Below are 27,010 nucleotides of genomic sequence, written 5' to 3' on the forward strand. Positions count from 1 at the left end.
CGCGCGATATGTAGCTTGCCGGAACATGGAATTACGAGAAACGAGAAACATGGAGCCAAACACGGAGGAACGTTAAAAAAATAACTTGTTAGGATAAAATATTTCACCGATGGTCGGGTTTAAAGAACTTTTAACAATGAGAATTTTCATACGAATTGGACGTTTACTTTATTCGTCGAGGATTGTAGAAGGAATGAGAATCGTTTAGGTTTAGGGTCTTTGCGCGCGTAATATAAAAATCGAACTAAAGAAGCGTTTGAAGCTTATTGTTAGTTTAGTATTGCACGAAATATTAATTTAAGATTTTCAACGATAAGTGGATCGATCGGTAGGAAACAGTAAATATTTCACGATAAACGTTACCCGTTCAAGATCGATTTTTTAATTTGTTACAATAAATCAATACAATTTGTTCGATGGAACAAAAGGCTACGGTTATTTATCGTATAAATAATTGCACCATTTGTGCGACCAACGGGTGTTATATAGGAGATGCCGAAAGGCAATCATGTGAATGCTACAAAGATATTTTCGTTCTTTTTTTTTGTAGCGAAGCATTTGTATTTTATCGTTCCACACGAATAGCTAATGTACAAGCACTATATAATCCAAACGTCTGTTCTACCTGCCTTATCGTAGTTTCTTTCAATTATTTATTTTTATAATTAATTTGTATTTATATGTATACAGATATATCCGATTATCAACTATTAAAATTATAATACAGCCAAATACTTAATCGTAACAATTATTGTAAATATTAGTTGCAAGCTAGGTGTTCCGTTCGATATCGTCCAATACAGACTGGAATTATATAATTGTCAATATACAAACATTATGAACGGAACAACTGTACGATGTGCTCATAAGAGGGATATACAATGGGTTTTATTAATTATCATATGTACATATACGGACATACATACATGCATGCATGCATGCATACATACATACATACATACGTACGTACGCAAATAATTCGCGCTAAATTGCGCGCTTTGTACCTGTGTATGAATGTGTGCGTGTCTACATACTGCAGTTTGGAAAAGGATTTAATTTGTAATGACTGTTTGCTTCGAGTTCTTGAGAGTCCTTAAAAAAAGAACAACTTATTACAACTTATGAGCCCTCCGGTCTGACTTTATAATTCTCTTTACACTCTCTTGCATTAACATCGATTATACTTTGTAACATTAGCTCGACGGAGTGTATTAGTAATTAGGCTAGCATAGGCAACCAGCCTAAATTTGTGGAACATTCAGTGTCTACGTCTGCACGGAAAATCGCAGAAATTTGGAAGCGTACCCGTTACCATTTCATTTTTTTCTTTCTTATATTTGCACGCTACAGTACATACGACTTTCGTATGGATCATTGAGTACGTTGAAACGTAATGCCTCAACACACCGAACTCTCCTCGTTGTTACAAACGCTTTATTCGCAGGAACATTTCTTCATAGCGGTTACAGATTGTCGCATCAACGTAACGAATGCCGCCTCTTATCCAATTTTGTTCTCGCGTAAAGGCTAAGACGTGGCAGTCGAATGAACAGTCTGGCCGCAACACACGTGTAAAATGACCAATATGAAAAAACGCGTCGCCTACTGTATCTATTTTAAAATAATTCAGTAAGGCTTTTAGACACATACAACGCGATTATTCCTTATCTTTTTTTTGACTTACTCAGCAATACTATTAAAAAAATTTTCTACGTTTTGTTCAATTCATTTAAATATCCCCAACATCGCGTTAAGCATCGAAAATACATTTTTAATAGTCTATGTAAGTACTTTCCGCGATAGATACGTAATAACCATTGTATCGGATAGCTATGGCAATTTTTCAAAATTGGTGTTTACGATCGATCTCGTTAGGACTTACAGTCAGTACCGTTTCTATATAAAAAAAAAAAAAAAAAAAAAATATTTGGTTACATCTACATTCATTTAGAAACAAATTATGAATACTGCATTAGCATTAAGTGGATTCTCGCGATTGACTTGAACTTCCAGTTAATTGTGGCTTTGATCGCCACTGATGCTTTTGTCGTAAAAACCATTGATCTTATTGCTATCTCATTTTAAACCGAAGTAACAAAATCTTTTGCAACTTATTTGCTTATTAATAGTATCTGGATTTCTTTGTGAATATATTATTAAATATGTTTAGCCTGGCGGCAGAATCTAATGACATATACAGAAGATTTTTAAGTCTATAAAAAAATTGTATGCAAAAGCATTAGTTGGGCCATGTGGACTGAATACAGTAAATGTTCTGGTTGTTTAGAAAAAGTGAGGCGGATGAGAGGGATGCAGTGGTAATATAGACAGAAGGATGTGTAGAACAACGAGGGCAATGATATACTACAAAACACTCGTCTTATGTGTCAAAATGCCAACTTTGACCAGTTCATTGGAAGAAGTACTGACTAAACAATGTCCCTTAACAACCCCACTATCACGTCGGCATTTCTCAGAAGCAATGATCTCCACGAAAGTGATTTCTAATATCGACTATCTTCACTTTAAATGAATCCAAACATTTCTGCAATGTATATTGGCGGTCACATTATTAATCGATACGATTATATAATAAGCTAAAATATGCTTGGGCACCGCGACCAATCACCTTTACTTTTACACTCCCAATATTCGCCACCATATACGTAGCATACACTATCTGTGTATGGGTCCTGCTCTTTTTTGAACCATAACGGTTCGTAAGTTTCGTATGGTAAACCTAGTATTAATTGAAAATTTTAGTAATGATTTTTTTTTTCTTTTTTTGAGACATCAAAATATATCATGTAACTATGCTAAGCTATTTTTTTCTAACCATTATAAAAAGTATTTAATACTACCTTGAGAAGCTGCCTTCTCAGCTTCGTGTTCTCGTGCACGTCGAACAGCTCTCTGTTTCTCCTCTAATCGAAGCTTTTCTACATTTGCTTCATCCCAATGGCCGTTCTCCATTAATCTTTGATCAGGCCTAAATCGGGAATCTGTTGGAGCTACGCCCTCTTCGGGCTCGTTAAGTTGACACGCTAGTTCCGTGAAATTGTAATACTTATCAGAGTCTTCACTGTAAAAATGGACACGCGCAATTTCAACGTTAATACTACGATTTAATAAAATATACGAAAAAATTTATTTTCAATATAAACAGTTATTTTAATAAATGCTTACGGCGGCATACGACGCTTCCAAGCGAGTATATAAGGCCCTGTTTTATATACTTGATTGTCTTGTATACCGGACGTACTAATCACGGGGGCAATTTCTATCTTTGTGTCCCATGTACCTTGTACTACCCACTTTACTTCGTTATTCGAATTCATGACTACTCCTTTTACTTTACGTTGACTGTCCCTCGAGAAGTACGAATACGGCGTATACTTCAAATGGCACTTTATACCTTCTTTATGATTCACAATGTCTGTATCACCACTTTGATCAACCCATAATTTTCCTACTATAATATTGTGTACAGTGGTAGTGACTTTTCGCCACGTGTAATGTTGCATTCCACCCTCCATTTCAAGGTGAGCAGTTCCTAATGGTATTACCTACAGTGACATACAAATGGTCGTGTATGCCTTCCGCGTTGTTAATTTGCTACGTTACGGTAGTATCAAGGAATCATAGAATATTAAAAAATAAAATATTGCAACTTATGAAACATACTTGAAGATATTTTCCACGAAATTTGGATGCCATCGTAAATTCTTGCCAACAACGCCACTTTCGGCCCTCGCAATGCTGCGCCAACATTGGTGGATGATGAGATACTTGCTCTGAAATTGCTCGCCATCCTAAATCATCGCATCGATCGCATTCATACGTTTCGCCTAATAAAGGATTGAAAGGTTTGCCAGTTCTGGAAGCGGTTGTGGAATAGCTGGATATGGTAAATGCAGCCACATAAGCCATTTGCTCAAAGCTATCTGTACATTCTGCTGCCCTGTTTTAAATCGAACCAAATACAATTTTTTTCCCCCCCAATGAAATTACATACATAACAGTCCAATAACGTATAGAATTAAACGTACCTATCTAAAATATCTGCGTATTCATAATCTTCTGTAAGCCGTTGAAGCATACTAAGCGGCTCCGAAAAATTGACGGGCATAGGAATTTTTGATAAATCTTTACCAATACAATTTTTCATGATACTCCATAAATTTAACGGATAATTTGGTTTCTCAGGTACTCTAGTTCTCCGCTTCCTTTTAGAACCTGTCACCCCGGAGCAGCCACTGCTGCCATTGTTGGTTTGCCAAGTTGTCTGTTATAAAATAATGAGTGTGAATACATATTATCCGAGACAATATGTACATCTAGTATTAGTAAACTCAAGATAAATATGTAAAAGCAAGGTAGACAATTCATCCTATAGAAGTACCCTTTATTTGATAATTAAATAGTAAACAATATTTACTTACACTGTCCAGATTGTCGGTATTATCAACAGTGGTGGCAGTTTGTACTACTGTAGAATCGGTCACAATAAGAAAGTTGTTTGCACCGGCATTATCTGACAGAGGCAAAGGTGTCTGATCTCCTTCTGAACTAGAGCCATCATCGCTACCTTGAGAATCAGTTCGTTCTCTGGAATTGTTTGTTGCAGAAATACTTAATGTAAAAGTGTCTGATTCTTGAGCATCATAAAACTCTACATTGTCCTCTTCGTCTTCAGATGGAGAAGTTGTAACAGCTGTATCTGTAACAACAACAAAAACTTATTTACTTCAGCCTGTGCCTAATTAAATCAGAAACTGAACACACGCACACGCATTCACACATGTGTATGTGTGAAATAAACAAGATTAAGGCTGATCAATGGTACAGTTATACAATTACAACCTTGCAATAAACTTCAGATCTCAAAATGGAGAAAACCTTCGCGTACCGTGAGTCGCTGTGGTCGTTAAGATTAACGATAAAATACGAACACGCGACAAACAAACCGACGCGGCAACGTATCAATACCGTTACGCAATGAAAAGGTATATTTCGCGCCAATAAGGAAATTATAATAAAACGGGACGAGACGTAAGCCAAATGTTCCTATTCAACCACCAAACTGCTCGAATTTATTATTACACTTTGCTTCTCTATAAGTACACCGTTTGTTTCATCCCTCCCCTTCTTACGATACTTCGCATCGCTCCCCTTTCTAAACGATTAAATCGCGACAATGACAACTGCTGCCATTAAATCATACTCGTCATCGTAAATCATACACTTGCAAGTACCAGACAAAGTAACGAACGATGAATCGTTAAATTTGCTCGTACGCAAACGAAAATTCGTATACGCAACGAAAAGATACCGCGCATCGGATCATGTACCGTGTCCCGGGATCGGTACGACGGCTCTCGTGTATTTGGACCTTGTAAAAACTTGACCTAAGATACGGACCGTTATGATTTGATGACAAAATTCCTCCCTTTCGCCCCGTTTCGCTATCGGTTTAGCATCTCCTCCACTGATCCTCTCTCAAGAGCAATCATCGAAAACGTCGATGGCCAAATCGAAATTTATCACATCGAATTTAACGCGGTAAAGTCACAAAAGAGAATCGTGTTAGAAAAACTCGCACGAAACAGCGGTTTGCAAGGCCATCTGAGCCTGATTAAACGCCAAGCGTTGGGAGAACGGCAGCACATCCGTGAGCAGCTGTGTATGCATCTATCTATACAGTGACGTAACTAATGGTGTGCAACACGTTTCAAGTACTCGGGGCCCCCGAATTCGAAGGGTTTCGATTTTGCAACGAAAATCATAGATATTTCTTCCCGTAAACGATGTTCTGTAATAAATAGCGAATATCTAGAAACTCCTATAATCATTTGACTAGAAATATTCTATACGAAACGAGATTCAAAAAAGAGGATCAATTTCTCTCTAACGAGGCTTCCACCTCGGATCCCAGAATTGCTAGTTACGCCACTGTAGGCGTTGTGTATGCCTGTGTGTGTATATGTGTACATATATACAACCTCCGCGAACACTGTAATATGCTATACAATCAGCTTTGCATGCATAGATTGTGAGCTACTGTCAAGTCTGATACCTCAAATTAAGCAGAGCTCCGCAACTGCCATCTGGTTAGAGAGCGGCAAAGCACAGGAAGGAGCGAAAATTCAAACACGCGTATCGCGCGAAAGCGTTACAAAGCAGGCCATGTGAAATAGAGTATGCGACTGTGCACTATCGTGTAATAAATACAGCAACCCGTCACCCACGAATTTTGCGAACCAACTGGCAGCAGACATACGCGCGTGACGATGTATTTCACATACATTTTCTATTAGAAATGGGTCAGTATTACAGAGGTAACGTCTATAGGCACAAACAGCATCGTGTCATGGACAATGTACACAGTAAAAGCTTCACACACGGCGTGAACGATAAAAAAATATTCAGGTACGTGTTTCTTTAGCATTATCACACATAAGAGCATATAATGTTGCATCGAAAATATTAATTACGGTACTACTCGTATTAAGGGAAAAAAAGAATGTTTTAAATTAAATTACGCGAAGGTCTGTGCCCCCCTGCTGGAACTGCCGAGGGGATCGCATGCTGTGCAGCCTCTTCCAGGTGGGAGTGCTGCCTTGCCAGTTGTTCAACCATTTTCTCTATCCGCACCTTCTGATCGCGCTCATGCTGCAGCATCTTTTTCCATTTTGGCTCTTGCTGTTGCGCTAGCTGCAAATACTCATTGCTCGTCTGAAATCACAATTTGTCCTATTTTCTACGCGACTGTTATACCTTCATCGTCAATCTGCAATAGATTAGTAAGTAATTATTCATAATACGCGAAGGTGTGCAATAAATTATAAAAAAAAATTCGCAAAGAAAAGACGCATAAAATTCATTTGCATTGGACCTGTCTATGAATGGAACATGCCCCCATTCATGTAGAAATTTGAATACAATGTAGAGTATGCCAGTTACTCGGCTGCTTTGCTGTTTATAAGAGGATTAGTAACTTGCTCGAGTTTAACATTTAGATCGTGTTGGCACAGTTCGCTCATACAAATAACATTTGTTACAGTTACTGTACAAAATCACAAACCAATAGCATTAGAAATTTAATTTGTTAGGCCATAATTGTTCGGGATGTTGTATCAAGTAATTGTAATTGTCCGTATACAGCATATGTTCAATGGCAAATCATTATTGCTATTAACGAGAGTCATGCAACTTACATTAACCATAGCACCTGCCGCGATGCGAAAAAGCGTGGCTCGTTCGCTGACTGTCTTTATTTTTGCTGCTAATTCTGGCGATGGAGGTTCGAGCGATTCGAGGTCGTTTAAAGCACGTTGAAGCATAGCTCCCTTCTTGTTTATCAAATCATTGCAGGCCTGCAGATCTTCCAAGCGTTGGGACAGGTCCTTTATTACGGAAGCTTGTTCTGGCTTTTGACTGTCGTTATCTTGAAATTCCTCCTCCTCTTCTTCTGGAACAAATTTTACTTTACATAATGTAACTGTTTTAATGTTGCCAGTCATCCTTACATTAAAAATTTTTCGTAAAGTATACGATACATTATATGGTTATCAATTAGAATGAGGAAATTAAATTTACATTAACCATTGAATTAGAAACGTGTAAAACCTAAACAATGACCGACGGCATAACGACGATAGAATCTTATATGTATAAATGTATATGTGACAATAAAACGCACGATTAAGTAGATCAAGTTCATCTGTTTCGAGTCATGATTTATAGGTCGACGTAGATAACGCCAGTTCAATTAAACGATGATTTTGCATTAAATATTTTATACAATCAAGCCCATTTATGTAACCTTGCATGTGCGAAACAAAGATGTAAAAAAATTAATATGTCGTAAGAAGCGTCGTCAGGAAGAAAGATAAATGTAAATGCAACTCTATGTTAGATAAACCATGTTTTCTTTCTACATGTTTAATTTATCACAGCGACTTCCTTTTGTGTTATCTTTTATCGGACCATTTCATATGCACGATAATCGAAAGTATAAAGCACGACAAAATGGTATTGTCACACAGCAAGATAAATACACTGGAAGAATTTCTGCTCTAAAAATTAGAGAAACTTTAACTATCATGTTAATTATTTCTTGGTCTGCTCACGTGGTGCTATCGTGTCTTTTAATGAGCTTAATGCAGAAATATGTTTTTTATTATGTTTTAATTTTCAAAAAAATAATGAATTCTACGCGGTTTGATAACAGAAAGAAATTCTAATCTATGATCGAGGCTAATTTACTAAATTATTTAATCGTATTTCGTACCACATAAATCACTATTCATCGACCACTGCGTGAAAAAATGTACCGGCTCTCAATGACATACGCCTTATAAGAGCTGCTATGGACAATTGCCTTTAATGCTATACTATACGGTCTGCAAAGTGTTAATAGGTTCATTGCTGAAGTTAACAATTGATTCTTACTGAGGATTCGCACCCATTGCAATGTAAGGAGAGAAAGAATCGGTCATACGGTTCCCTGGACCAGAGTTAAGCATTGCTCGACGAAAGATTTGTTTAAACTATCGTGCATTCCTTTACTTGGGATATTTTTTAGCCAAGATTCGACCCATTTGTAAAATTTCTACCAACTTAAAATAGTTTTCTACCAACAACTAATTTATCCTGAAAGTACTCAATTGTTTCACGCGCCTCTGCCACGACCCAGGGCTCCGATTCGCATACAACCTTTCTTGTTTCATATTTATTGATCGAATTGGTTAGAATTGGTCTATCAATTGAGCATGACCAGGCTATACGTGAACTTCTCCTTGGAAAATTAAATTACTCGCAAGCAGACACAGTATTTGCTCGAGTATCTGCTAATTATTATATAAAGACGAATATGCTCAATTTTTGTCTGGTTCGGAACTCCAACTCGCAACGTTCCCTTTTCGCTGGTTCAATTGTGCCGAGTACATCGTATGCAGATTCCCCCCCCCCCCCTCTCTCTCTCTCTAATGCTAATATTCAAACGATTAGTGCCAATAAAGGCGAATAAAAGAATATCCCGATTTTGTTATACAGACCAGATTCCATGGCTTGAATGGCCTTGGCCTTCGCCAACTCGAGAGCTGTGACCCACTGTTGTCGTTCTACCTCCGTTGCCGCCTTGATATGGAAGGTTTGCGTACCACCGTTGCTTACAACAAATGTGCAAGCGTCCACGGTGTGTATTAAGGCCCCGTGCAAGGATATCGTGCCGCGGCACGTGTGAGACATCTCCGCAGGATTTCTAAACAGAGATAAGTAAACGCGACAGTTCCGCGGACAGATTCTTCAGCCGCTGGGAAACCGTATGACACAGAGAAAGACAGACGTGAGTTTGCAATAAGTCGCTTGCTACGTTTGCAAGCTGGAGGTTTATCCAAGCCAAAGAAACAGCTTCCGATTCGCCCAGAGAATAATGTACACACATGTTACCGTGAAAGAGAGAAACTGGTACTTCGATAAAATCGCCGGTGATTCCATGGTATCCTGAGCGCGAGTTTAAACAAGCCCATTTACCATTCACCGTTTCAAACGGGTATTTTGCCCGGTAGAAGTTCTGTGCTCGGTGGTCCATTATCATTGTTTTACTAAATCACAGACCATTGTACGAAAGGACATTCGAATTTGCCAACGATCACGCGAAATTGGCCGAGATTTCATAGAATCACCGAGCGTAAAATACTTTCACCGTAACACATATACGGGGTGTAAATAAACTATAAGTAGGAACTCTAGGGTTTGATCGCGATTCATTCTTGTATAAAGAAAATCTGAGATTAGATGAATCCTGAAAAAATGTATTTGGCCCCCCAAGGTCACCAAAGTTCCTTATATTGTAGGGACAAAAAAGCATAAGACACGTCCTCTGACTGTCGAACATCGGGGGGAAGCTTAGAAACGATAGATAGAGCGATGGAAAGGGTCAACCAGACGGTACAGTGGAGATGACCGTCAATGACCTTGAGCGGCCAATTGACTTTGATCCGACCTTAGTCACCGTACGTTTGTCGAGATTTTTTTCTTTCTTTCGATCCTATCGATCTTTGAATCTTGCATTTAGTTTCTTTACACCCTGTACGCCGTAACGACAAAATGAAAACGGTAGTCTGCGTTAATCTGTGACACCGTGTTGTATGTATATGCGTTAGAGCGCAGGAAACAGAATGTAAATATTAGCGGAATCGATTACTCTTTTTAAGCAGTCCCATTACCATTATTATTCGACACGCCACCGTTCCTACGCGATCTATTCTCGAAGGGAATCCGCATAATTTGATGCGAAGAAATTACAAAAAACAAAAACGGAAACAATGCTCGACGGTCTGCCCGATAATCGAGAAAAGGGGACAGATAGTTCGCGGATCGTAGTCATGCACTCGAGGGTCAGCGGAATTAATACTAACACGCAAGGGATTAGGCCAATCGAATTGCACTCAAAAGTACCTGATCCGTGCAAAAATCATTTCCTGTAAAAGAAAATATAGATAAATAAGAAACAAACCTAAAAGTACGCAAAATAAGTAATGTTTTTCTCTTTTACAAATTTGTGTATGTTCCTTGCAACTGTTCTTTTTATGGGACATTAATTTTTGCACGCTCAAAGTACAATTAAACTGGACTAAATCGAGAATTTCGTACTCTGCGAAAGGAACAATTCGTGATCATGCTAACGCGTTCAGAAATTATTATTGCATATTGTTCTCCAGCTACCGATAGTCTTGTTCCACGAAACTGTACGTTATTGTATGATTAGTTAAGTATTTCTCAATGCATTTCCATCGGTGAAATGTATGTATGTGTGTTTTTAAATCCCGACCGATTGCAGAAATTCACGAGAATCTCTTGGAAGGCAGATGTGAAACATAATAACAAACATAAACGGTGCAAGTAAACGAGACATCGACGAAGGATACGGAACGATTCATCGAGTTTGCAAATAACCGTGAACGGATGGAAAGCGTGAACATTATTTATTGTTGTTCGGTTAAACATCGATCTGTGCACGACAAGAACACGATCGGATGAAAATGACTTTGACAGAATATTGCAACATAAATTGTATCGGACAGAACCATGGTGCAGCGCATCTCAAAAGGTCTAAACGTTGAGCTTTTACTAACTTGCGGTTCAAAAGGTCTCGATTCGATAACAATTTCTTTTTTGTATTGAAATGTAAGACGACCTTGAAAAATCGAGAGAGAAAAAAGATCGAGGTTGAACAATAAACGGAATATTCATCGACTCTGGCTATCTATTACTGCAGTAATTATTTCTTGGAACGTTCCCAACCGACGCGACTAGTAAAAGCTTTTGAACCTCCAAGACCTTCAGGATATCTCTTGAACGCAACTGGAACTAATGACAAAATTAAGCAAAGTGCCCAATATTGCGCGTAACACAGATATATGTACGTTCATATAGGAAGACAACTGATATATGTATAAATTGTACGTTTTCCTCCTTCCTGATCAGCGCAATCGTTTATAAATATTAGAAACATAATACCGGTGGCGAGGTAAAAGTGGACAGGAAGCAAGTAAAATCATTAGGGACGATATTCGACGATATTGTATTAATAATGTAGCTCTAATATTTACGTATATATGAATAAGTATATGTAACATGGTAGGCAAGGACTGTATAAATGAAACGAGAATGAAACTCCATCGTCTTTGTCTGTTTAATTACAAGTTCGATTCAAAGTAGAGTCAGGATATTTCGGCTTTTTTCGAGAATTTTACTTACTCGGAGGCTCTGCCAGCCTTCCGCTTGCGTCGTGTTGATATCTTTGGCCCCCCTGTTGGTTCAGCCCTAAACAATCCATAAAACAAATAGTCCCCGTTCACATTGTGTAATACTGTAGCAAAGCGATAGTTTACTTTCGTCGAAAGAAAAAAAGTTCCTTTCTCACTCTCCTGTTCACCCTACACGGAAAATTCTTCCGAGGCCACGTTTGCCGTCAGATCGTATATCAATTTTCTTTTGCTATTCTTTCTTTTCTTTTTCATTTAACTGTTGCTCTACCACGCTATCTCTCTCTTCGAACAGCAACGGGTGCAACACCACCGCGTTCGTGCGTTACGTGTACATATTTTTGTGCGAGAAGCCTCCTCGACGTTCACGTTTCAGGCGTGAAAATCAAAATTCGCAAAACATTTTATAATTTTTATTTGATGTATTTTTTTGCGATTTGGAAAAGCATTGCAAACTCAAATCACACAACTGTGTGCCAAGCGGAAAATAAAAAAAATAGATTGAGGCAATTGCGTGTTGTCAGGGAACGCGGATGTTCTAAATATAAAGAAACGAAATAGTGGAATTTCCTCGCGATATAGTACACGTATTCGTCACATAGCGAATATCTCTCGTATCCACGATCGATAACTACAATCTTGATTTTTTTTTTCCCCCGAGAACGATGGAGAACTATATCGTACACGACGACAACCGATCACGAGCAACATTTTATAGCTCTTTCGTAGCAAAGTATAAACAAAGCTAATGATGTAAATAATCCAACAAAAAAGTCTCACACCATGTTTGAAAAGAATAGAAGGCAAATATGCAATAAATCTTCTCTGATGCGTGTCATAAATGTAAACGAGTTGTATGTACAAAAATATATGCCATCCTTGCAACCAGTCTGTGCTCTCAGATTCTTTATAATATCTTAGCATATATCTAAAAAAAATTCTGTATCTTTACGATTCGCGTTCTGCGACGTGTACATGCTCGGGATGTTGCTCAAACTAAAATGAAATAGTATGAAATATGTAAACATGAATCTCGGACGAAACTATGATTAAATTCCATTAAGAATACTTGGATAAACCATATTGATAACAGTATACACAACCGAGCCTGCACTGGCTGCTTATATACATGCATTTTCAAACTGTTAAATGTTTAGTACGGTACTTTATTTATTATGCATGTGGTACAAACTGTTTCAAGACACTCTCAGAATTGTAAGCACAATTTAACACTATAATTAATACACAATACAAAACTGTTCCCTTTGTTTCTTCGATATAGTAACATTTTTTACTATCACCTATAATGCACATTTAATATAATGTATATCATATTCTAATGCGAATACACATTTTATAAAAATTTATATGTAGAACGCTACAACACTGTATTGTGTAAAATATAGAAATAAAAGACATTTTCATAGCAAATATGCTTCACTGAATTTAATTACAAGTAAAAGAGTATATGCAAAACACGATTCTACTACATATTCATATACCAGATGGACAATAAAGGTTACATGTACAGAATTTTAGCATGGTTTCTTATCAAATTATATTTAAATACAAAACCAGGTATCGTTTCACAGAATAGTTAAATTTATTCAAAACACAAGAATTTAAATGACACTTTGGAAAAGGAACAACTTTATATCGTGTCCAGATAATTAATTCTCTTAGAATGATTGTTATTATTGTATTATTGTAAAAAACAGCAGAATTATGGGATAAAAACTGTCGCAAAGTGATACTCGGAAAATTACGATAACTAGTCGCATCAATTTCTAGCATGACTTTGCACGCGGCTAAAAGTGAAGTAATTAAAACGAAGCTTACTGACACGTAGGAAACTACCTGTAATACGACAGTAGGCCATTTGACAGGACGAACCATCTTCGTTGGTAACCTTTTAAATAATTAGTCCATTTAAATAGCCAGCCTTTCATCTCCTGTGTACCGTGCAGAGCCTTTGGGTCCCCCATTTTACAAAACGTTGCGTGCTCACACGCGTTTTTCCTGAAATTACAATGCACTCCAATATCTGCGTACACATCACCCGTGTCGTACGGCCACCATTTTGATATTCCTCTGGCCCACGGACTTGTTCGTTCTTAGATCGAAATTCTACTTATACACACTGTTCGTCAGTTCGTAATACACCAGCAGCGATACCAACAGACTCGAAAGCACGTCTTAAAAACACGATATTCAGAAACGGTATGGATCCTCCTTTCGCACGTCGTGATAACCCGCCACGTTCTTCTGTGACGGCGCCTAACCTTTATTACCGAGTCATCTATACAGGGTGTCTCAAACTATACAGTACAGACGGAAAGAAAGACAAAAATTAGATAAAATATGTAAAATCAAATTTTCTTTTATGAGATTTGATTTTTGAGTAAATCGATTGAAAAAATACCGGCATGCACACTCTCAATTAGAAAATTTACAGGTCTCGACTTTGCTTATCTGTAGTGCCTACATACAAAGTTGCAGGTTAATGTTTGAAAAACGTAACTTATCACTAAAATATTCTTTTGTAACTATAAATTAATACTTGTACCGTATTGTGTGCAAACATGATTCATTGAACCAATTTTGTTTACGTTCGAACACAAGCTATGTACTTTCCAAATTGTTTTTTGCACAATATATTGCGTTACACACATTTTTATTTAGTTTTTATACTTTTGATGAAAACGATCTGTCGGTTTGCATTTCGTGTTTTGGTACACCCTGTATATTATTTATAGTCACCTATGTACACTAACACGTATAAATTTGATTACGGGTAATCTGTGATTTTGCAGATTTCTCGACGCTTTTATTCTTTCGTCTCTGTGTCTATCCTTGCGCAAGAGTCGACTTCGATTAAAAATAAGGTAGAAGGGAACAATAATCGATAGCTTCGATAATGTCGGATCTTGTGCGGAAAATTTCAAGATTCAAATTCTAGCAAAATTTTTCGAAAACGTAACATATGCTGACTTCCGTGTTTTTGCAATGTTCAGATTACAAGGAATTAAGACGATACTTAACAAAAGATGCAGAATTTCGCGAAATTGAATGAAATCGCATAAGATTGATGTCATACTTGATGGTTTTCCATCGATTTAACACAAAAGAAAAATTATCTACACGTGTTACGATTCTACCAGGACAATATGAACGCAATACGTACGATAAATTAAATACCATCGTTTAATACCAATGTGAATGCATTTGTCACGCCGCCAGAGAATTAGCAAAATTATTACGTACTTCTTGAAACGGACACGCCAACGAAAATACGTTCGTTCTGTCATTTGACAAAATGTGTGTACGGTCTGCTCGGATGAATTGCTCCGCTTGTGAGAGATGTCATGAAGAAAAAGCACTCGCCACACTCTTCGATTAGATGCTTGATACTGACCATTATCTTCAAACCGAACCAAGCTCTTAATTTATCTGAGCAGATCGCACAACGTAGGAACTACTCGAGTGTCTCTTTATTCTACTGTACAAAGAATATGTTACGAATTTCGATGTATTAATAGTTATGTAGTCAGATCACGTGCTTATAATATACATGTACCAAGCCCAGAAACACAAATCTCAAGATCAGCTACGTGTATTAGTTGTTTGATTAAGATAATTTAATATCCCTTATTTCGATAAGATTTAGTAAAGGAAGCTATGAGAAAGGTGGAGTTCAACGTTGAACTACTTTATCGACTACTGGAGAAGTGAATTCCAACGTTATCGATGCAATTTTGCAACTCGAAACAATTTTTATAGGAATATATTATAATTATAAAAATTTAATGAACTATGAAGTTGAAATTACAAAAGTAATACCACATATTAGATACGTGTTACGCTCTTTGATATTTGTGATTTCGATAGAACAGATCAAGCAGCAATTAGAATTAGTTTTTGATTTTTTATATTCTACGCGAAACACATTCTACAATTATTAACTATTCCATCGAAATGAAAATATTCTGATCGGTTTTTTATTTGAATGGACTTTGACAATAATTTGATCTGTCTATAAGCACAGACGAGGTATATGAGTAGACTTTTCACCTTATGGACTTTCGCGGCCGAATCTGACTGCCATACCGACCTGAAAATTCGGAGGTGATTTTAGCGGCCTCTTCTCATGGATGGCGGTCAGTTGAGAAACTATTCACTGAATTAATATTAATAGGTAAACAGCTGTAGTGTGTGCGTAAATATATGCGAATTGACTATAGGGGGATTGCAAAGAATAATCGAATATTAATTATCAGATGGCAGACCAAGTGCAGAAATTTTTCACAAACGAGAAAGGTCCAAAAATTATTTTTGGTTGCAGGAGTCAATTACAATCATTTTTGGTCAAGAAACATACCCCCGAAATCCTACATCCTTTCGAGAAAAAAATTCGTGTAGGTGTGAAATTTTTCGAGAAAATTAAAAAATTTCAAATCGTTCTAAAAAAATTATTTTTAGTTACGGGGATCCATTACAATCGTTTTTGGTCAATAGACATACCCTCGAAATCTTGCGCATTTTCGAGAAAAAAATTCAGTACGGTCGGAACTTTAAACGTTAATAACTCATTTCGTTAAAAAATAGTAAAATTTCTGAAATTTCATTTTCTGTCTCACTTCCTTTTGTGTTGATTTCTAAATCTGTTGGTAACGTTGCGAGTGGCACGGAAATGGTAATGGGGCTCTAGAGCCCCAGAGAATCGGACCGAAAAAATACATTAGGTGATAGGTCTACTCGTATACCTCATCGGTGTTATAAGAAATAGTCTGCGGTATCGCGCAGTGGATAAAGCGTCACACCAACAAGCAAAAAACTCCCAAGATTTCGATCAGGGAGATTTGTTTCTTTTTTGTTTGGATCAAGGAGAGAGGTGTGTTTAATATAATTAATATTTTATAATGTTATAACCTGACACTGGCTAATCCTAGGATCACCGAGGATCATGTCCCTTCAGATCAAGAAGGTATAGTTGCACTCAATACTAAAGCTTGTTGCACTTAATTTTACCTAATTTTCGCAACATTTTTCGAGTTAATTAGTTGTAAAGTAATATAGTAGTATAGAAAAATTTTGTAATGTATAAGAAATGTAAACACATGACACTGACGAGGTATAGGATATACTATGCATCTTATGGATGTTGGTGTCACACGAACTTAGGGTAACTAAAACTTTGAAAATATTCTTAGTTCCACTTATATATGCTAATGGCTGGGACTTATTGTCAGAATATTTTCTAAACCGATATAAACACAGACGATGTATAAAACCTGTTGTTTATATTTACCGACTTCCTGTAACTGAGTTGAACATGGTTTCCAGCGTTACCACCTTTAAACATAGTCTGCGCCGCAAAAATCACTAATTCACGTGATCGGTACTTTAATTTCCATGGTACCAAATTTCATTAGATGCTAGATTTTATTTATTAATAAAGTTAATATCCAAAATTCGTAAAAATAATTAAGGTTGAAATTGAAATCGATGTCAAAAATCAAGGTTAAATCAAAACCATACTATGGAAGGAGTCGAGGGCGCGCTCTACAAATTTTTATCCTTGAGTATCACCTAATTTTATCTTTATACACTTTTCCTACATTTACTCGTATATTTATGTATACTTCGTTTTTATTTATACGTTTGTACTTATTCATTTCGTGAATTCGTACACTTTTTATCTTAGACAATGGTTATAAGTGAAAGAGCAAAAGACCAAGTCGGTAACGATTCACTTTCACATTATCGATAAAGTGACGTAATATTGTTCTGTGTTTTTTTAACCTCATTGTTTGAATTTTCTTATCAAACTAAGAAATACTGAAATATCTCAACCAATAATGTATGTAATCAATGTTATGAGTTGAGTTTCTCTGCTTTGTACATATGTTACGAATACACGAGCCAAGCAGGTGATATAATGATGTATAACCATCTGTTCACAATGTTTTGAAATTTGTGTATCGCAATTTAAAAAGATACGTTATCCTATGATCTAGTCAGATAAATGGAGAGATGAGTTTCTAAAGATCAAGGACAATATTGTGAAGCACTTAAGAAGTTACCGTGCGAAAGAAGCCTTTCCCTTACGATATTTTTCTCAAGCGAAACGATACATTCGAGCAGACGATACCTATCGAATATAAATTACTTTCATGAATCTAGTGAAAATAGCGAACGAAGCGTAACAAATGTCTACCTTAATTATCGAATGCAGAATAAGACATGTTACAATCGACACGATCGATGCAAATTAACACATTCCCGTCGATCCACTTGGAGTTTTCGTAATTCAACTAATATTTTCGTACGGTATCTTGTAAATAATATGTAGTAATGAAAATGTACACGTTTATTACATAACGAAACGCAGCTTAAAGAGTCGACTGACGCGTGACTTAAAACGAAATTCATCGTCGGGAATAGATTGCTATGTCTGAAATCAACGAACAACAGATTCGATCGAAACTTTAATTGGGCGAAACAATTAACGTCACTTACTTAAAAAAATCTTTCGAACTGCTGAAAACAAACGAAGCGAACGTACGTTTCAGTTGCAGTCGGGCACACGTAGGTATTAATTCGTTAAAGTTAATGCGTTTCGAACACCCAGTAGAGGAGCTTGACGCAGGTCTGCGCCTGTCAACCAGCAGTTGACCTGTGTATAGTTGACTGTGGTATTTGACCGATCGCGCGGTAATATATATTTCTCTCGCGTGTATTTTTCTCGTATACGCTCGCGAATTCCTCGATATTAGACGAGCCGTTTTCGTATATATGAGGTGATGAGAGAGCCTACGAAGGGCCCAGACTTCGGACCTCCCAGGTGAGACGCGTGAATCACCAAAATATCGCGTCGGGACATAATCTGGGGTAAGGGAGTAGCAACCTCTTGGGGCCAGCGCTGGTCACGTGACCCCTCTGTTTACCAAAATGGTGAACGTCTATGTTTTACAAATGATTCTCGATTCTTTTCAAGATTTGTTCGTTCACCTGCGATAGTCCTATTAAATGGAAACGGGGTTATGGTGGTCATACCGTTAACAGTAATATGTCGTAGGCAAACAGTACCAGCTACTATTGTTATAGTCGAATCGCGCTCGGTTCGGTCACGAACGATTGCAGCGAAAGTTTGAAAGTGGCCGTACGAAAGTGTCTTCCGCGTATAATTTCTCGGTAATTCTTAATCGTGCGCGTGAATCGTCGGGATTTACCGTGAACATTTCGAATGCGTTCGCTCACGATGCAATGACTGCCACGTTAATTACGCGATGCCTTAGAATCAATTGACTCCCTGGAACAGTGCTGTTTTTTTTTTACTTCGTTTCTAGACGTCAAAATTGCATTGTTCCATGTAATATCCTTAGTGGTAATCATCGTTGCCTTATCTTGTTATTGTTCAATAGCAGCAACATATCAATTCTATTTCTTTTGTCAAAGGGGGTGACCGAAGTTCCACAAGGCCTAATTTCGTTAGTGACAATGTTGAATGCACAGCATTACAGGTACAGTTTTTGTGCTGTGTCTTGTACAGAAATTGTTAACCATTTGATGTTAAAATATCAATTTTACAGCGATTACAGATGATCTCTGATGTAGGTTAGTGCAATCAGGAAGCACTTTCAAATAGGACATCTAAATGTCAAAAGGTGCCCTAGCGTAGCGTTTCATGCTTTGGCATTTTTAAAAATGGCCACGTATCAAGTTGACTACCAGTGGTTAGTCTTTGTTTACAAAGTAGATAAATACATAGATTATAAATACGTTCAATACGATGAAAACTGGTTTTAGGGCTTATACCATAATGGATTCATCTAGGATATCCACTTTCCTAATATCGATTTTATTGATAGTCTATGGCAGTTTCCGATCTCTAAATATGGAACAGGAAGCTAGAGAAAGGGAAAGGGAAAGAGAACGTAGTAATTTATTGACTGGAATATTGAGTAACTGTAGCACAGCGAATGCAGATGGTGCTAATGGAAGAGTTCAAACCCTAAATACAATGCACGCTCTTTGTCTACCTCTTGGTGCTTCCATTTCTCTGCTCATCATGTTTTTCTTTTTTGACAGCATGCAAATGCTTGTGGCGATCTGTACAGCTAGTAAGTTTTACATATGTACCTTAGATTTGAAGACAAATACAATTTGTTACATTTTAATAATTAAATAACATTATAGGTAATGTCAAACAAATTCTTTATTTGCAGTTGTAGCTACAGTTGCATTGGCATTTCTTCTACTGCCCATGTGTCAGTACATCATTAGACCATGCTCGGATGGTAATAAAATATCCTTTGGAGTTTGTGGAAGGTTTACAGGTGCAGAGTTGCTTTCATTTTCACTGAGTGTGAGTATAGTATGCATCTGGGTGTTAACCGGGCATTGGCTACTCATGGATGCAATGGGCATGGGACTTTGTGTAGCATTTATTGCATTCATTCGATTACCTAGTCTAAAGGTATCCACAATACTGTTAACCGGGCTATTGATTTACGATGTCTTCTGGGTTTTCTTTTCGTCCTATATATTCAGCACAAACGTAATGGTTAAGGTAAGCTTCACAACATTAGAATGTACAGTAGTGCCCACATAAATGACCACGCTCGGGACTGGCCGTGGTCATGTATGTGGTCATGGTTACTTCTCAGAATTGAACGAAGATAAGGAAAGAGGATAAGCGCGAGTAAGATACAATAGCTGGCAACCGAAACCATATATACAATGTATCGATAACGACCGGCGTCAAGTTACACTCGACACGCTCGATGTTCGAAGCCGCTTGGCTTCTAAGAATCTGTGGGGATAACCGCGGACATTTATGTGGGCAAAAATGCGGTCACTTATGTGGACACTACTGTATGTGTATATTCTACAATTTATTATAGCATCGATTTTCGAAATTTGTTTGCTGATAGGTAGCAACTAGACCAGCAGATAATCCAGTAAATCTTGTGGCTAGGAGGTTGCACTTAGGCGGAGTAGCGAGAGAAGCGCCGAAACTTCCTTTACCTGGAAAGTTAGTTTTTCCTTCCATGCGTCAAGCAGGACATTTTTCGATGCTAGGCCTCGGTGACGTCGTAATGCCTGGTCTCTTGCTTTGTTTTGTATTACGATACGACGCATACAAAAAAACGCAACTGTTACCTGGTGGTTGTGAAACAGGAGTTCCGCCGCCGCGCCACATCAATCGTATTAGTTACTTTCATTGTTCCCTGATTGGTTATTTTCTTGGTTTACTTACTGCTACTGTAAGCTCTGAGGTGTTCAAAGCTGCGCAGCCTGCCTTATTGTACCTTGTGCCCTTCACCTTACTGCCACTACTTACAATGGCGTACTTGAAGGTATTTTTCAAACGAGAGTTTTCGCTTTTATCGTATGTTTGTGTACACGCGCTAAGCTGTTTAAACACGTTGTTACAGGGAGATTTACGTCGGATGTGGAGTGAACCATTCATATCTCAACAACCTCCTTCACACATGGAAGTTTGACAAGAGTCATGAGTTTCTGTACATTACACATTATGGGAGGAAAACTTTGTATGAATCCTGTTGTCACTTATCATCATGCCCTTATTTTTATCAATGTCATTTACTGTAAGTAATTTTTTTCTATACTCGATACACATCTTTTAATGCCACAATGCAAGTTACAATTATGCATTTGGAAAACGGTGCAAGTGATTTGCAGTGTAACTAAAGGTGTAACATATTATGAAATTGATTTAATGTAATATTAGGGGATGCAACATTAGCAGTGTAAAAGTCTCTTTTCTAAATTGGAAGACAAGAGTTTTCTAAAATCGTATTTAGAATATTAATCGCTGCAAATACATTGTTGGTATTCTTTTTTGTGACTTGAATTTAATGTTGAGTAAACAAATGGACTATATATAGTAGGTAAAGTAAATGATATCGATTATTGTCTCACAATTTTGTAACTATACTAAAACGTGTTGTGAGTTACACTTAAAAACAAAAATGCGTTTTTTTTTTTTTTAGTTTTATGACGAGATTACCGTACAAATTTTCAATGATTTAAAATACATGTCTCTTTTTTTTTTCTACGTTAAAGTAATAATGTGTTTACGTATTAATAATTTCGCTCTAACTCCGTTATAAATGTGTGTGATACTCAGTGCAGAAAGTTTCTTTTTAATTTATTGTTCAGTGGATACCAGAATAATTGTATGTAACATGTAGTTATGAATAGAGTAATTTGATAATTATTCGAGGATTTCCACGAAGATCTAGTGAATGTATGTGTGTAGGTTGTGACTTTCTTTTATTTGGGGCTAGTATCGAACAAAGCATCATTTATGCAAACTTGTATATAAATTTTCGTTTTTATAAATTTAAGGGTTAAAATTTACAGTTTGTTATTAGGATTAACAGCAAGCACTTCAACTTGCCAAACATCTTGCTAACTTCGTAAAGCACGACCGAAAATTGAGAACAGTCTTAGGAAAGATAAAAGTGGAAGTTGTAAATCTTTCTTATTAAAAATGAATTGCATATTTACGTCTTGATTTTCAAGAACTATCTCGTGATAAGAAAGAGTTTATTATTGCGAAATAGAGTTTTTTAACTAAGCTCTTGCTATGGATAGGCACCAGAAAGACTTTATATGTTTATTTAAAAACAAGACTGAAAATAATATTGTACGAAAGCCAATTTATTATGAGGTCTCATAGAAACAATCGACCCCTTTTGTTTAACTTCTGTTGTATCACTTTACAGTACTATAGATTGATATAATATGATATATTATATAATGCAATGCGACACGATTGGAATAACGATTGCTTTCATAATATTTGTACAATTTATCGCAGATTATGTGCAAATTAGATGCAGAAATGGGTTAGGTGTTTATTTTTTGCTTTTGTAATACTTCATCCATCGCGGTTTAAAAAATTATATGTATATCTGAATCTTAGTCTGTGAATATATTTTATGGATAAGAATATTTTAAGACTATTAGTAACATTTTTTAATGTAATCTGTTTTGCACCTAGAAAGGTATAACGGTATTAGAAGCGACAAATTATTGGGTATAGTAAAACGGTATCGATTTAAAGTAATCTAACTTGTACACTTGTATATTGACTTAGAAAGTGAAATTTAATCCATAGTACGGGTGAAAAAAATATTATAGTTGCAACCTTGATCATTAGCAAAATTTTAACGACTTGTTTGTCTTAAGCATTTCAGCCTCATTTTGTAATAACAAACGATCGATGTTAAATAGTGTTATACAAAAACTAATGTCTTCGATCCACCTTCAAAATTCATTTGTATACAAATATTTTTTTACTTACGTTAATGCGACTTACGCGGTTTGAACAATTTATACGAAATATTAATATCTTATACATAAAAAAATACTCCTTTTGATACAGTCTAATTAGTTTTTGTATAAAACTGTAATTCTTCCTGTACTTTATTCATTTACCTGTCCATAGCACAAGCAGTTTATCCTTATTCGTTACACACCCTATGGAAGAAATTTTTTACGAGTAAAAGAAATATCTATTTCACTTATAAGATAAAGACACAGGTGATAAAAATATATTTTAATTACTTCCGTTATAAAAACAGAAACGAAGACTTTTTAATCGTCTTTAAGACGGGTGAATCTAATTACGTTTTATTAGATTTCAGAAAGCTTAGGACTCATTTTATGATTCATTGCAATCATTCTTATTTTTGAACAAACTAACGTACATTGCAATACAGGGTTCATTCTTCTGTAATGTACGTTTTAATTTGTTTCCCTTCCAATGTACATACTATTAACTCTATACATTAATTTTTCATATTGACGATTTCGCGCCAATCCTGTAATTGAATATTCAATTCATTGTATAAAACGACAAATCAATTTTGTAAATTTAAATTAAGCCGAAGGTTTTAATTGAAACAAGTACGTGATTAGAGGTGTTGTGCAATATAAGATACTTTTCGTTGTTTCGTATTATTACAGAAAAGCCTATGAAACACATTTGTAGGAAAACATTTATATTGTGTCTTTGCTTTAATTACAATTCTTCCTTTTGATTCATATCATTTTTTGTACAAACAGAATTTAAAGCATATTAATGTAGAAAATATCAATTATAAGATCATAACTTAGTTTATGGTGAAAATGAAAGGTGGATAAAATTATATATTTTCCCTTTTATAGCTTAAGTAACGAGCCGCACTTTGATTAATGAGAGTCTTCAAGTCTGAAAAAAATAATTTATTTGACTAGGATAACAAGTTCTGGAACGAAAGCATGTACATAAACTGAGTACTCGACTGTCCTTCAGTTTTCCCACAAACTAAGTGACAAAATAAAAATCTATATATTAGCGATATGACGTACGATAAAGGCGAAGCAAACAAGAAACACATTTAAAGAAGAATTGAGAATTAAGTCGTAAATAGAACCTAATTAAATGCTAAATAATATAGCTAATATACTAAGAGCACTTTGCTTGTACTGTTGCAATTCTTGACTTGCATGTGTACAGCTATGTACATTTTTATATATAATAAAACACGATCATATTCGCGTGATCGTGTTAAAAAAAAGTAAAGTTATCGAATAAACTTGTATGTGTTCTTTTTCTATCACTGTTATGTACATATTAATAGCGTCGTATATATTTTAGTTTAAGTACAATGTTTAATTTCTAACAATTACAATACTATATTACAGAATATGAGTAAACGATGTACAGTCTGGTACGTATTTTAGGAAACAACAATATATTCGGAGCGCAGCTGATATGTATAGACTCGTGTAATGTGAAGAATGGCAATTTTTTTACAGAATCTGAAGTTATTGTACAAGCCTGTAATTATACACTGCTTTGCCCCATTGTCACGTTATCTAAATTCCTTTTTATACTCTCTAATTCGTTCATATCAGTCACAGAGGATTCGCACTTATAAACTACCAACGAATGATAGAAGTGAACAGCAAAAGCTATGAATACTACGAGGACGGGGATCACTATGATGGTACTGGCAGTCGCGGCTGTAAAAGAGTAATCCCAAAACTTTACCCAACACAGTATAGCTACTTCCACTAAAAAGAGAAACAGTCCTAACACCGTGGAAAATGCCCAAGCTAATTCTATAAAACCACGCATTCTTTCGTGCGGTGATTCTGTTACGAGCCGTGATACCTGAAGTTTACTGATGGCTTCAATATTAGGCAATAAATACGTGCTTATCATTAAAGCAAAGATATGTACTGATACTAGAACGGTCGTGCAAACGGCGAACATCACAAACAGCCACTCTGGTACTGCAGTTGGCTCGTTTATTTGTAACTCTACCATAGCCACCTGAAAGTTAAGAATAACAAGAAAAAAAGGATAAAAAGGTGTAAAACACTAATGCCCAAGAAAAAGGCAAGTATTTCCTAGAACTTTTGTATTTTGCTTGTAGCCGTACGTATGCGCATAATTACAAACGCGATATCATTCTTTACGTGTTCTTGTAAAATGTACAAGTTGTTCGATGAAATTCTGCTTTGTAATTTAAACGCCATATCGGATATTCAAAAATGAATCGCGTTAACGTCACCGCAAGATATATCCTCAAAGAAAGTGATATTTGTCTTATGTAATCATAGATGAGGTTGAAGATTACACGGAATTGTCGTCCGCGTTCATTTAATGATTTTCAGGAAATGTTGTGTAATCCCTGCTGATTTTCTGATCGTACAACTACAGATTTTCTTGGAACATTAACTCGGTAAAGAATTTCCTACAGTACAATTTTTTAAAATTTATGCCATCATATGTACATTTTTCATTTTATAGACAATTTGATATATCGATGCATCTTATTATACTATTGGTATTTTTTAGTCACGCATCAGTGTTTCTCAAACTTTACTTTTTCGCGAAATCCTTTAAATGTACATTTTTTATAGACTTATATAAGGGCAAAGCTATTTTAAAAAATTCATAAATCCCTTTGACAAGAATAAAATATTTTCTTCGAAATGTAATACGTTTTTTTAGTGTGAAAACTCACGGACCCTAGGGGATCCATGGATCTCAGTTTGAGAAACACTGGATCGGCTCGTGGGACATACTACGAAGGAACACGTATTGATTTAATGTCTGTCATCAGTATGTAAATCACACAGTCACGGCAATATTTCATAGTATCTGATCGTTGTTATTGCAATTAATCCGCCAAATGTACGTTTACAAAAGGAAGTAAATACTTGCCATGGCAAATCCACTTAACAGTTCTGATGTTGTTGCAGTTGCTTTCAGTTTAGCTCTGCTCATGTGTAGTCTTCTCCACGAGAGGCCTTCGGGACCATCTTGATCCTCCGTATGATGAGAGGAAGGTGTTGCTGGTACCTGTGATCCAGCGCACGTACAGCAGCATGTGTACGGCACGTTGCTTCCCGGTATATGACTGTTCGAATAGGGACTCGAAAACGGAAGACTGCTCATTGATCTCATATCTAAGGCTACATAACGATTGTGCCTGTTTCTAGGCGATAAAGCTAATTCGCTGTGAGACGGTGATAGCGTGCTCTTTGAATTGTAGAAGGAGTAGCTAGAATCGCTTGTCTGCGCCTGTTTCGTCGCGTAAGCTATAGAAGTCGGCCTCGTCCTTTGAGTACCCAAACCGAATTGACTAACATCAATTTGGGTATACTTATTTAACTTTCCTGGTATCTCCTCGGTACTTTTGTGCGCGGAGAAGGTATTCCTTCTCCCATACTTCTCGTTCGTTGCTTTTTCATCATGATTATGACCACTGTTCCTGTTTGTAGTATCCTTATCGACGACCGATCCGTGATTATTGTTCGACATGGTGCCTTTTTACGTATCCTATTTTTTTCTAATTTCCGTGCCACCGGAACACCGACGCTTGTTGCCAAGTCTCACCCTACGTCATCGATGCACCTCCGGCTGCAAGAAGAGTCAAAGAATCGTGCCACGGTTTTCACCAACATTCAATGTTATCATTGTTCCCTTCCCAACGGATCCAGTCACTGCAGCCATACGTTTACACAATCACAGATGCGATTATCGTATACGCTCTTGTCACTGCGTTCCATGTTTTCCGTCTGTTAGTTTAATAAACGATACTGTGATTTTTATTAATAAAGAGAAATGAAATCAGGGAATATGCGAAACACACTTATCGGTTTTATACTCTGCAGGCAGAACAACGACACAGAGCGCATTTCTC

At 36.6% G+C, this 27,010-nt stretch overlaps 3 protein-coding genes across 16 annotated transcripts; 1 reads left to right on the forward strand and 2 right to left on the reverse strand.

Moving 5' to 3' along the window:
* Positions 1-366: 366 nt before the first annotated feature.
* Positions 367-15,291, reverse strand: Osbp (oxysterol binding protein). Of its 8 annotated transcripts, none has more exons than XM_076769382.1 (13): positions 15,039-15,291; positions 13,632-13,793; positions 11,767-11,832; positions 9,060-9,265; positions 7,218-7,471; positions 6,543-6,735; positions 4,443-4,720; positions 4,050-4,285; positions 3,685-3,961; positions 3,187-3,566; positions 2,862-3,082; positions 2,630-2,740; positions 367-2,545 (listed from the first exon to the last, which is right to left on the reverse strand). In XM_076769382.1, the coding sequence occupies exons 1-13, from the start codon at positions 15,080-15,082 to the stop codon at positions 2,526-2,528; spliced, it is 2,448 nt and encodes an 815-aa protein (XP_076625497.1). In that variant the 5' UTR covers positions 15,083-15,291; the 3' UTR covers positions 367-2,525. The 8 variants fall into 8 exon arrangements, with proteins under 8 accessions (XP_076625497.1, XP_076625502.1, XP_076625496.1 ...); XM_076769387.1 differs by adding an exon at positions 13,916-14,092 and having other exon boundaries at positions 367-2,740; positions 15,039-15,179; XM_076769381.1 differs by having other exon boundaries at positions 367-2,740; positions 7,218-7,468; positions 15,039-15,290.
* Positions 15,292-18,186: 2,895 nt separating this feature from the next.
* Positions 18,187-24,104, forward strand: Sppl (signal peptide peptidase-like protein). Of its 7 annotated transcripts, XR_013080036.1 has the most exons (8): positions 18,187-18,618; positions 19,233-19,297; positions 19,367-19,510; positions 19,584-19,897; positions 20,003-20,346; positions 20,711-21,136; positions 21,215-21,388; positions 23,979-24,104. XR_013080036.1 is itself a non-coding variant. In XM_076769390.1 (7 exons), exons 3-7 carry the CDS (start codon positions 19,482-19,484, stop codon positions 21,281-21,283), a joined length of 1,182 nt encoding a protein of 393 aa, XP_076625505.1. In that variant the 5' UTR covers positions 18,187-18,618; positions 19,233-19,297; positions 19,367-19,481; the 3' UTR covers positions 21,284-23,874. The 7 variants fall into 7 exon arrangements, 6 of the variants coding, with proteins under 6 accessions (XP_076625505.1, XP_076625510.1, XP_076625507.1 ...); XM_076769390.1 differs by lacking the exon at positions 23,979-24,104 and having other exon boundaries at positions 21,215-23,874; XM_076769395.1 differs by lacking the exon at positions 23,979-24,104 and having other exon boundaries at positions 18,187-18,366; positions 21,215-23,874.
* On the reverse strand, positions 24,023-26,628 carry LOC143343947 (calcium release-activated calcium channel protein 1). The gene is made up of 2 exons (XM_076769397.1): positions 26,029-26,628; positions 24,023-25,131 (listed from the first exon to the last, which is right to left on the reverse strand). Exons 1-2 carry the CDS (start codon positions 26,626-26,628, stop codon positions 24,640-24,642), a joined length of 1,092 nt encoding a protein of 363 aa, XP_076625512.1. The 3' UTR covers positions 24,023-24,639.
* Between the last annotated feature and the right edge of the window lie 382 nt (positions 26,629-27,010).

This window comes from Colletes latitarsis, chromosome 7 (genome assembly GCF_051014445.1).
Source record: "Colletes latitarsis isolate SP2378_abdomen chromosome 7, iyColLati1, whole genome shotgun sequence".
Lineage (NCBI taxonomy): Eukaryota > Metazoa > Arthropoda > Insecta > Hymenoptera > Colletidae > Colletes > Colletes latitarsis.